This window comes from Gracilinanus agilis, chromosome 2, assembly GCF_016433145.1.
Source record: "Gracilinanus agilis isolate LMUSP501 chromosome 2, AgileGrace, whole genome shotgun sequence".
Lineage (NCBI taxonomy): Eukaryota > Metazoa > Chordata > Mammalia > Didelphimorphia > Didelphidae > Gracilinanus > Gracilinanus agilis.
The window spans coordinates 335,373,605-335,385,984 of NC_058131.1; the positions used below are offsets into that span (position 1 = coordinate 335,373,605).

General features: G+C 45.5%; 1 protein-coding gene across 1 annotated transcript in view; it reads left to right on the top strand.

Annotated features, from left to right (window-relative positions):
* ASXL1 (ASXL transcriptional regulator 1) overlaps positions 1-5,314 on the top strand; it is a 63,510-nt gene extending 58,196 nt beyond the window's left edge. Inside the window, exon 13 of the mRNA XM_044659783.1 lies at positions 128-5,314. Coding sequence (XP_044515718.1) covers positions 128-3,085 — 2,958 coding nt within the window. The 3' untranslated portion in view covers positions 3,086-5,314. The remainder of the gene's footprint in view (positions 1-127) is intronic.
* The last annotated feature ends 7,066 nt before the right edge of the window (positions 5,315-12,380 follow it).

Below are 12,380 nucleotides of genomic sequence, written 5' to 3' on the forward strand. Positions count from 1 at the left end.
AGGAAAACTGTTGAGTAATTTTTCTTCCAAGACCAGGAATTGTATATAAGGTGTGGGATGACTATCAATTTGACATATAATAAGGAATCATTAAATTAAAAGGGTTTTCTGGTTCTTTTCATTTCAGATTCAACTTTCACGTATCAAACCGCCCTGGGTGGTTAAAGGTCAGCCCGCTTACCAGATATGCCCCCGGATTGTCCCCAACACAGAGCACTCCAGCCGGGGCAGAACTGGTGCCAGAACCCTCGCAGACATTAAGGCCCGCGCTCTGCAAGCCCGAGCCCAGAGAGAAGCCGCCACAGCCTCCATTGGAGGTGGGGGTGGGCCAGGGGGAGGCGGTGGAGGGAACTGTGACGAAGGAGGCGGTAGAGGTGAGGCTAGTGACCATTCCGAGCACAGGGGAGCCAAGAGGACTCACGGAAGGTGTACGCCAAATCTACAACGAGCACAACTATTGCCGCCTGGTCATGTCATAGATGGGGAACAAGCTCTATTAGAAGGAGAGACTCCTGAAGGAGACTGGCTGCTAGCTGAGAAAGGTGACTTGTCCTCTTCTCCCATTGAGGAGGAAAGCTACATGTTCCACAGGGTTCCTGACATCCTCACCAGTGAGTCAGAAGAGGCTCTACTGCCTTTCACTGTTACTAATGGCCAACCAGATGATGCTATGATCCAGCCATCTTCTGACACCCTAGTGCATGTTAGGTTGAGTGAGAAGCCCGATTTGCCTCCTGACATAAGGACTGAACATGAATCTTGTATCATTTCTCAGAAAGAGGAGAGTGAAGAACAGGGACAGATGGCTCTGTTAGAGAATGATTCTGTTCAGTCTCAGGTAGGAATTGTTGTCTTAGAAAAAGTAGCTGACCAGACTCTGAATTTGGACTCTAATTCCACTGTGAAGGACTGTGTATGTTCATTGGAACCCAGTCTAATCCCTGAATTGTTACTGGATGAAAGGCAACAAGATGGACCATTGAATGAAGTAGAACTTAATGACTTAAGTCCACCCCCAGAGGAAATCAGTGCCAGCGAAGAGAACTTGAAAGATGAAGCTCTTGTTGCTGATATTGTAGCTCCCTGGTTATCTGTCCCTTCAGATGCCCAGACGGTACAACAGCAAGAAATGGACTCTAGGGAAAGCACCCCATCTACAGAACGCTTCAGTGGAAGTGATGAGGAGAAGGTGGTTACTACTCAAACACTGGATTTACTTGGTTGTCACCCTGCTACCCAAGACAGCATTAAGCCCTCTGATAACCTTCCTCAGCTTTGGGAACTCTCCCACCAAGGAGATATGGCTAGTGTCTGTAAACAAATTGAAGGCGTTCAAAGACTTAAAATGAATGGGGACTGTGATGTGCTGAGCACCCACAGTGAATCAACAGACACAGCCTCTGACTTGGAAGCTGAGCTAACTGAAGACAGTGCAGAGACAGATCCAGGCCTCCAACCCAGCACTGAGGAAACTGGAGGGAAAGGATCTTCTTTTGTGAGTGATGCAGAGAAGTGTGATTGGAATCAATCGGACTCTTCTTTCAAAACTAAAGGAGAAGCATACAAGGCTGACTTGCCTTCAGTAACTTCAGGGGACAAAGGAATCGAGCTTCAGAGCTGGGTATCTCATGTTTCTGTCCCACTGAAGCCCACTGAGTCTTTGCCACAAGGCAGTTCTGAAAAGCAGCCAGGGTCTCTGTGCCTTGCCCGGCCTGTATCATCAGTTGAGGCCAACAATCCCCTGGTAATGCAGTTGTTGCAGGGCAACTTAACCCTGGAAAAGGTCCTGCCAGTAGCACCTAGTTCCACCAAACTGGAAGCCATGCAACCATTATCTGAAAACATAGAGCAGAGTAGCAATGACTCCTTTGGAGAATCCCCTCCTAATCCTGAGACAAATGGAAACATTGCTGGAAGAAATAGCTCCAGCTCCCCAAGGGCTTTAAGGGATCTGCTTCCACAGGAGTGCCATAATCCTGGGGCAGTGCTTCCCAAGCCCATGGGGATCCAGGCTCCTCCTGACACTCCCCCAAAGAACTCCAAGGTAATTTCAAATTCAGGCTCCCCACAACCATCGGCAAACTTGGTAGGATCTTCTGGGAAACTGGAAGAAGTAGAGTCCAAAGAGAAACACACTTCCTGTGGTTTTGAAGAACAAAAAGAGTTGACTCTAACTCCAAGTCTGTCACAACACAATAATGTAGATTTATCCCTGGGTAGAAGTCCCGGAAAGCAAACTGCCCCGAGGATACCTCGGTTCTTGTCTCCAAACGTGATCTCTATTGGGCCCAATCAAGTCCATGGGGCCCCAATGGATAAAAACTTTGTCGGTGGCCAAGGGAAGAAGCTCTTTGGTTCTGGATTCCTTGGGAATACAGCTGTGGCCCTGCATCATTCCAGGTCAGCGGAACCACTGCCTCCCAATATCCCTTCTGCGGAGCCAGATTTTTCCAACCGGAAGCCAGGACTAAGCAAAGGCACAGTATCTGGAGGAGTCCAGACATCAAGAGCAGAATGGTCTCCAAAGCAGCCCCCCAACTCTCTTAGTAGCATCAAGAATGAGAATATGCTGGCCTGTGGGGGTGGCCCACCCAAGAGTAATGCAGAAAACAGGAAAGCCATTGGCCACAGGCCTTTTGAACTGATGGAGCATTTTCAGGGGATGCCCCTTGTCATGGATTTGCCATTCTTCAAGCTCCCCAGAGAACCTGGAAAAGGGCTCAACCAGCCATTAGAGCCTTCTTCCATCCCCTCCCAGCTCAATATCAAACAGGCATTTTATGGGAAGCTTTCTAAGCTACAGTTGAATTCCACCAGTTTTAATTATTCATCTAGCACACCGGCCTTTCCCAGAAGCCTTGCTGGGAGTGTGATGCAGCTTAGCCACAAAGCAAACTTTGCTTCAAACCACAGTGCATCACTTTCTGTGCAAATGTTCACTGATAGCAGCAGCATGGAAGAAATCTCACTCAAATGCTCCTGTAGCCTTAAAGCTATGATTATGTGTAAAGGATGCGGGGCATTTTGTCACGATGACTGTATAGGACCCTCAAAGCTTTGTGTATTGTGCCTTGTGGTGAGATAATAAATTATGGCCATGGAAAAAAATTGTATATTTAGTGTGTGTATTTTGATAATGATCTGAAATCTGTACACAGGAAAATATTATTTGTTACAATAGAGACAATATTATACTGAGCAGGAACCACTCCTGCCTTCCCCTCAAATCCACAGTGCTCAAGCCTTCTGATCACCGAACTTCTTGAATCTTCTGCAGAGGATCTTCCCTTACTGGAGGGGTTTTTCTAGCTTGATGCCATTATGGAGACTTTGTTACACCTCCCAAATCTAACCCGTGACTCTTGAGAGGGAGCCTGCCCTCCAGTGGACCCTGTGTAGAAGCTGTTTGATCTTCAGCAGAACTGGTAAGAGACAACAGGAGGCTGAGCCCTCTATGAGGGACTAAGTTAGGTTAGGACCTGCTTTGCTTAAAAGGAACAATTTCAGTCTTCCACTTGATTCTTGCCACCTGTTTTTCTGCTACTTTGCAACAAGTCAGCATTTTCCTCCCCTACTAACAGCCCTCCTGCCCCTCCCCCACCCTCCCAAGCAGAGGGAGGATTTGTGAGCTCCTCAGAGCCCAGAGAGATTACAGTAACCCTCAGCGTTGCCAAGCAGGGCCATCGACCTAGACCTTTAGGTGATTACTTGTAGATGGAGCCATTTTTGACCCTGGGGGATTTCAGCATTGAGTGGTAGTAAGTCCTGCCTTCTACTCCTGAGAAGCAAATTTGGAAGTTTTCCTGCCTTGACATCTATCTCTCAGTGGATTGAAGGAATTCTAGACCTGCCTGAACTATGGGCTCTGAATGGGGAGGGAACAGGCCACTTTTCCTGTCTGAGGCGGCGGCGGCTGCTGCTGTCTCAAGACTCTGTAACTCGGGAGTTCAGCAGAGGACTTCCTGCCTCAGAGACCTTCTTCAGGCCATTTTGGACTTGCTGTGAGAGCGCACCTGTGTATGTGAAAATCATTTTACATTTCAAAGCAGTGTGTGTTTCTTATTTTTATATTTTTAACTCTTTATTCTTGGATGTATAAAGTGAAATATTTGACTCTTGTAAGTATACTCTATGCATCTCTAATGTTTTATCATGTATTTATATGTTGTACACAGTACTGGCCAATTCTGTAAATGGATGTATTGTACATAGAACATAAAGGTCTGTTCCCTTATTTTCAGTCCTCAGCAGTATTGCATTCAAATGGTGTTAGTTACTAATTTACATCTGTAGTCAGAGCCACTGTATTCTGGCCCACCCAGTGTGAGGGTGGGCTCAAGGAGGCGTTTCCTGGCAGATCCGCCCACCTGCCCGGCTCTCTCTCTCTCTCACACAGGTAACTGTGGGCAGACTGACTGCAGGTGCAATTTCAAGGTCAGCCTACCCACACCTTGCTGAAAGAATACTTCTTGCTCCTTTGCGCCTTCTTTTTAAAAGTAGGAATGCTGCAGCCGTGGCTTTCTGTTGCCACATGTGGCAGATTTCCAGGAACATCTCTAATGAGGCGCCCTTTGTCATGGACAGTATTAATTGCTGTGGGGCTCCCTCACACGTTTCCCAGGCAGCAAGGAGTGTCCTCACAGGTTTGAATTCAGTGTGATGAATTGTAAGGGGGCCTAGTAAGCCTGATCAGCTTTAGGAATGTGGCTGTGTGGATTGGTCTGACCTGACTTAGGATAGTGGATTTGGGAAGAGAAAAAGTTGCTCTGATGGTTTTCCTCCCCAGCCAGTTCTTTAGTGAGTAGGCTTACCTGTTTGTTTTACTTCATGCTCTTACCCACCTCCCAGTTTTTGTATCCTTTCTTGTTATATACTTGAATATCCTGTTAAATTTCAGTTTCCCCATGTGAGTGCTTCTATAAGAAGTATAAAATTTGAATGCCAACAGCTCATTTCATTGAGTTGAGTCAGGGTCATTTACCTGCCGCCCCCCCCCCCCCCCATTCTGTCCCCACCCCCTTCAATCCGTTGTGGCAACTTTGTGATATGAAGTATGAGAGAGAAGAAAGTGGTGATTTGGAATGCGGGATTGGCAAGTCCAAGTTGACAATTTCAAAAGCCTGTTTACCAAAGATAGGGAGCAGAGAGCCCAGGCAGTTTGGAGCCTCCTCTTCTCCCTTCTTCCCTGTGTCCTTTGGGGCCACTATATAGTGTACAGTTTGAAACTGGTCTGGTCTGCAGAGCTGCCCAGAGAAAGCACTGCTCTTGTATGTCCCTTGTGGTATTGGAAAAAATAAACTTTCTGTAAAATCTGCATTTGTGGTTTCAATTATCTTCCTGAGGAGTCTGTTTTTTGCAGTGTACACATCTCACTGATTTGGGGGTAGTAAGAGCAGGACTGGAGAGAATACTTCATTGCCTTCTGGACATTTTCCATTAAAAACATCTTGTGATATTGGTCCAAATGCAGTGACCCTTCATGGAACTCAGTGAAGACTAGTGAAATAGAGAGAGACACACAGAGAGAGAGAGAGAGAGAGAATGAATGTGTGTGTGTGTGTGTGTGCGCGCGCGTGTGTAAAAGTAGCAAAAAACTTTAAAGAAGCTGTTTGCTGCTATCCAATCTCTCCCTGCCCTAGTCACAAACTGTAAATCCCTCCTTCTGAATTTTTGTCTTTATAGTTGCAAGCAGAAACTTAGAGATTCACGGTGCATTTTTCCAGGTAGTGATGGAGATGATTAGTAGGCCCTGCAGAATTGGGGAACTGTTAATACATTTGAAATGATTTATGGGTATTGATTAAAGCCTCTTGAACAATTAGTGGAGGCACTGAACCTTAAGAGTTTTAGGTGTGGTGACTGAAAATAAAATAAGCTCAGCTGTAGATTGTGTAGTCTACATACTTGGAAGGGAGCCCACCTTTTAACTCAGCCTTGCAAGTAAGTTTTTTGTGTTAGCCCTAGCCTGCGCTAATGTTTCACAAAATCAATTGACAAGCATTTATGCACCAGGCACTGTGCTAGGTGCTTCACCAGCTGAAACCACTGGAATCTAAAGAGCTTGTCTTTGAAAGGAAATTATAAAATTCTATTACTAGATCCTTTCTTGGGAGTTGAGACTGCTTGGCAGTCTAGACATCCAGTCCACAAGGAAGTAACTTGTTTGTGTACAACATCACCCCAAATTCCTCTGACTCCAGCTTTAGTTTGGTTGAGGAAGATTGTCAGTGTAGGAATTATCAGTAGGAAGGAAGAAGTAATTTTGCACCATAACACAAGAGAATGTTTTGTTCACCATATGGAAGGAACTTAATCTTAGTTGAATTAAATGCCTAGCCATGAACTCCTTTTTAATTTAACCTGCCATATTGAAATAAGCCCTTTAAAAATTGTATAGGTAACCTAGTATATGTGAACCAAACTGTGACTTGGAGACTCCTGTGAGATAAGGGCTTTTTGCTGGCTTTTTGCAGGCTAGCATAGAAATGACAGGGTGATGATATAGTGGAAAAGACACTACCTGTACTTTGAATCAGGAGATCTAGGGTTGAATTGTTGGACGACCACTGATAGGGCATCTCTTCTATCTCGCAGGATTGTGGTGTGGGGAAATGGCTTTATTAAACCTGAAATTGGGGCAGTTGGGTAGCTTAGTGGCTTGAGAGCCAGGCCTAGAGTTGGAGGTCCTAGGTTCAAATCTGGCCTCAGACACTTCCCAGCTGTGTGACCCTGGGCAAGTCACTTGACCCCCATTGCCTACCCTTACCACTCTTCTGCCTTAGAGCCAATACACAGTATTGACTCCAAGACGGAAGGTAAGGGTTTACAAACAAAAAAACCAACAACTGAAATCACTACAGAAATGTGAGTTACTATAAGGAGCTAATTGGTTTTTTTTATTACTCTTAGAAATTTTTCATCTGGATGAAACTCTAACTTAGTGTTAGTCCCTCTCTTTAACTAGATTAGAGACTGGAGATGGAATCTTCTCACAGGAGAGAAGAGTACCAGAGAGAGATTGATCTTTGGACAGAAAATGTTAGATTGCTTATTAGAACCCAAGACTGTCATCCGGTGACTTAATTGTCCCTCTCTCATTTTACAGAGGAAAGTGAGACCCAGAGAAGGAAAATAACAGTGAAAAAAGTTTAATTAATGGCAGACAGAGCTAGTACAAGAACTCAGGTTTGCCATCTCTCAACCCAGAGCTCTTCCCACTAAGATGAAGTGATTTTACTTTAAAACACAACATGTAAAATTTAGTGTCGTGGGGTTGGGTTTTTTTTTTTTTTTTTTTTTTTAATACTCTTACCTTCCAGCTTATAATCAATACTGTGCATTGGTTCTAAGGCAGAAGAGTGATAAGGGCTAGGCAATGGGGGTTAAATGACTTACCCAGGGTCACACAGCTATGGAGTGTCTGAGGCCAGATTTGAACCCAGGACTTCCCCATCTCCAGGCTTGGCTCCCCATCCACTGAGCTTTCCTGTCCATGATTATTTAAAGGGAAGCAAATGTTCTCTTCTGTTTTGGCCAGAGCATTTTGTCTTCTGGGTGTCAGTCAACGAACATTTTCTAAATGCTTATGTTCTAGACATTGCCAAGCACTGGGGATACAAAGAAATCCAAAGGGTTCCTGCTTTCAAGGAACTTAATCTCTAACAGAGACAATATGCAAAAGCTTGATCATGGCAAGATTTTTGCAATGGAAGTGGGAGGTAGTTTTGGAGGAAAGCATATTCCTTTATCATAGGTATAAGGTGAGAAGGGCTTGCACTAATACGATGACCCTTTGAGGAGAAAAGGGACCTGAGAGAGGAATGTGAAGGTAAAACAAGGCTTGGCAGCAAACAGATTGTATGTGTGGGGTAAGTGTGAGCGAAGGGTATCTCGGTTGCCAGCACTAATAGCAATTTTTTCAGGCTTCAGCCTTAACTTCTCTGCAGCCTCAGACAATGGATTGTCCATTTTTCTTGGATGCTCTGGGCTTTTATGCCATCATTCTCCTACTTCTACCTGTGACTGCTCTTTAATCTCTATGGCTCTTTCCCCAAGTCATGTACATTTTAAGAGGGTCATTGACAAACTGAAGTGGATATTGGGAGAAGGCAGAATGGAGATGGGAAGAGACCTAGTGACCACACTGAATCAGGTGAAGAAATTGAAAATGTGGGCTGGGACCCGAGTCCTTGTGTTAAGACTACTGGGAGGCAGCTTTGGACTCATCCGAAGAAGGGACTCTGACAATCAAACTGTCATGGGGCTATTTGGGAAGGCTGTAAACTGTCCTTTGAGATCCTTAGGTAGAGACTAGATGATGAGGATATTTTAGCCTGAGTCCTGCTTTAGAGAATGACTGGACTTGAGGTCCCCTGAAGTTGCTTCCAGCCCTGAGACAGATTCATTTATTGCTTATTCGTGCTGTAGGCAGGAGCTGAATCTGTCGTACTGAAAGCTTGCCTGAAAAGAAGAATGAACACACACTGGCCACCAGGTGCAGAGAGGGCACATAGGAGTCTGTTTGTTATACAGTGTGTTTATTAAGTAGATTCAGTCTTATATATGATATACAGATTCCAAAGAAAAAGGATTCCACGTACTTATGAAATCAGTGCATTTAGCAAGTAATACCATGGAGAGAACAGCTTGATTAACAGCTCATTGGTCTTTTGTTAAGTGAGGGGGAGGGCGCTGGCCTGTGCTAATCATTCCACAAACAAAACAGAATTCAGTTGCATCACATAGAATAGACACACGTTCTAAGAATTAAAATATTAAGCCACACTTACTGGAAAAAACCCACTATATAGAACACAAATAATTTTTATAGAGAGCATTGAGGAGGAAGTCCTCATCTGCTTAAGAAAGCCACATTAAGTTGCATAGGTGCATCTCTGTAAAAATATAATTTAGAGGTGAAACAAGTGATTAAGCAGTAAAGTGTCACCTTTAGAAGTTGGAGTCCCTCCATTGTCTTAAGTGCCATATGCTTGCTATCTGAGCGTCTTCCTGAAAGGGGGTTATTTTCTTCTGGGTCCCCAAGTGCCTCAGGTGAAACCTAAGAAACATCTTCATTTCTTATCTCACTGGTATCAAACTTTTCTAACAACCTGAATTGTGCCAAAGGGGAAAGGCCTATTGGGTTGTCCCTCCATAGCCATTCAGACCCAAAGGCTAGCTGTGTATAAATAACCTCTGCTTTTCCATCCTTTTATCCTGAGGAGAATTGGACGCACTGAGGTCCTGACAGTTCTCCATCTAGGCCACTTAGCAACCAAAGAGTGTTGAACAAGAGGTGTCCTTACTTTGATTATCGCTGATAGACCAACCACAAGACAAAGGACTATGGGCCATCCCATGGGCATTCGGAAAGGAGACGACTTGCTAGCTCCAGAAGTATCTGTAGCAAATCCTAGTTCTGTTGTGGTGAGTTTAAAAAATTTTTATTTTTTTCTCTTTTAGGTGGAAACATAGGTAAAAGAGAAGAGATTTGTGGCTTTGCTAAGCAGATGAGCTGAGTGAGGCGCGTCTGCCTCCTCAACAGCGAGTCTTGCAGACCACACAGGGATGGGGGATCTGTACATGTAAACAGTACACTTTCACTGAGTCCAAAATTAGGAGCCAAAAGACAAAAGGTTCACATTGGTCTTAGGTAGATACAGGCAAAGAACTGAGCTCTTGAGCTCGGAACCAACAAAAACCAAAAATTTCTAAAGCACCACTAAATTATATCAAAATCAGACCATGGACGGATTGAAACTGGTATTCTGGTGAAATACTACACTACCTTGTAAAAAGTTTTACAAAAAATTACAAATTAAAAGTATATTAACCCTCTGAGTTCAAAGCAGCATTTTGAAAATGGACTGGTAGTTAATCCGCCAGCCACCCCTGGAGTGGTGAGTGGCCCTTTGGATTTGGAATAGACGGGGCTCACCTGTTTGGAAATCCTCAGAACGCTTTTCCCCCCTCATTACAACACTGTCCTCGGGGAATTGAATAGTCCATGTGTACAAGGTGTGAAGGTAAGATGAATTTCAGATGGGTTAGACACAGTCCTGGGTTTCCCCATGGATTTGATCCTTTCTACAAAGTCCCAAGTCCTGCTCACCCTCCTTAGTCTTCCAAGCCCTATCCCAAACATTCTTGCGGTGCAGTGTTGTACTCTGCTTCCATTTGTCCTTTTCCTCTTAGAATCCAAAATGGAGTCTGGTAGCCCTTGGGCCCTCCAACAAGAATTTAGGACAGTTGAGACATGACTTTAGAACCAGCCTTAAGGAGCAGAGCTGCAGTTGGATTGGAGACCAGGGCAAACGGTGAACATGTTCTTCAGACCTACAGCTAGAGCAAGCATGCTGGTACTTGGGAGACAATGAGGAGTATGGGGTGAGGGGGGAGAAGCTGCATCTTTTAGATGGGGGGGGGGAAGGCAAACCAAGAACCCAAACTTCTGTGACTATACTAGCAAATGGGGTCCTGTTTCCACTTAATAACCTGCTCCAGATTCTGCCATTCATTATTAGGGCTTCAAAACTGACTGCCCCATCAGGTGCAGGTTAAACCTAGGAGGTGAGGGGAACATGATGGGGAATCTGTTGTCCTTCAGCTACACCTGAGAGTCCTGTCTTCTCCCAGTGGCATGTGTTTTCTGTTAAACCTACACTCTCACCACAATGCTAAGGCAGGGCCGAAAGTGATCTGTTAAGATGGCTTGAACTCAGAAAAATCCAACTTTAAATCGTAGCATATGCCGCACAGTCCCTTGCTGGGGGAACCTCTCCCCGAGTCTTCTTTCTCATGTCAGAATGTGTCAAGAGACTGCTAGCTCTGGGATTAGCCTGGTTGCTGCCTAAAGAAGGTGAAACGTAAGCAATCGATAACAAGAATTCTAAGGCGGCGATTGTCTCAGCCATTTTTTTTTTAACATTAAGACTTTCACAAATTGCTTGGGATAACATTTTGCAAAAGGTCTGTTGGTTACTTTGTAGTATTGTTCACACACAAAAATAAATATTTACACAAATTCAAATATCGAGTGTGTGTGTGTGTGTGTGTGTGTGTAGGGGTGGGGGGTGGGGCGGAGGGCTGCGATCTTCTGAATGGTGCATGGTCTGGGAAGTGTATAAAGTGTAGGGGGTTGGGGAGAGGCTTTGGGCACTGAAGTTTGTGCTGTCATGTTTATCTGTCTTGGCTGTTTCAACCCTGATGAGGACTAGGCTGCCTGAAAATCAGTCAAGAAGAAGGCTTATTTTGACAGAACTGCTGTGATTAAAATGGCATGTGGGAGCCCTACTGTCCCTGGGAACCGTGGTTTGAGAGAGAAGACCGGACCACCTTCGGTGGGGGGGGTTGAAAGGCATTGTCGTGGGTTCCTCATCTTTCGGTAGCCCCTTGCCCTTTGCCACTCATCCAGGGGGCTTCCTGGCTAGAGCCAGGCCGTAGGTTTTTGTGCCTGGAAGGAGGAACAGTCCAATTTAGTTCCCTCCCTCCCTTCCTGAGGGAAGCCTGCCTCCATCTTGAAGAACGCTGTAGGAGGGAGTAACCAAGGCTGCAGAGGAGCTGGTTTGGGAGGGATGGGACTTGATATGACAGCCAAGGAAGGTTGTTTGCTGGGAAATGTCTGCTCCATTCAGCCAGTCCCATTGGGCTGAGGTGGCCATCACTGAGCTAGAGAAAGGAGCCAGAAGTCTCACAGGTCATCAGGCAGCAATTGCTGCTCTTATGGCTACTGCACATGTTGCATCAAGAGGCCTTACCATGGCCCTTTGAGGTCTAAGCTAAGTCCCTGGCTTTAGCAGCACTGGTAGGTATTGCACTGAGCAAAAGGAAGTGCCTATAGGGAGGGAAGAAACCAGGCCAGCTCTGTGGAGTTTTTCCTTCACACTCTAGGGACTGTGAGTTTCTTCTAGGACTATTCAGAAAAGTCCTAGGAGAGATTCTGTGGCATCTGCTTCACTTCTCTTTTTATGATCCACCAGTCAACTGGGCAGAGGGGAGAGAGTTGCTGGACACCCTACTTCAAAGAGTGGGGCTTCCTCCTGACCTGCCTGAAGCGCTCCCCTGGGGGTTCTTTCCCTTTCGTGCCCCTGTGAAAGGTTTGTCTTTGCTCACCCAGCAGGGCGGGCAGTGGGAGGGGAGCTTTGTGAAGGAGCTGTCTGTCATCTAACTGTCTTCTCTGGCCTCGGCAGCTGGGAGGGATTGGGGCTCAGGTGTCTGGCATTTGCTGGTTTAGACTTACAGGAAGCTCACTGCCCTTCATTTCTCAGATACCCAATTTGGATTCGCTTCATAGTCAAGGTATAGGGAGTTGGGGAAAGATGGGGAACAGCCATTCTGAGCAGGCTCAGGGCACATTCCATACTGGGAAAAGCCCACGCCGG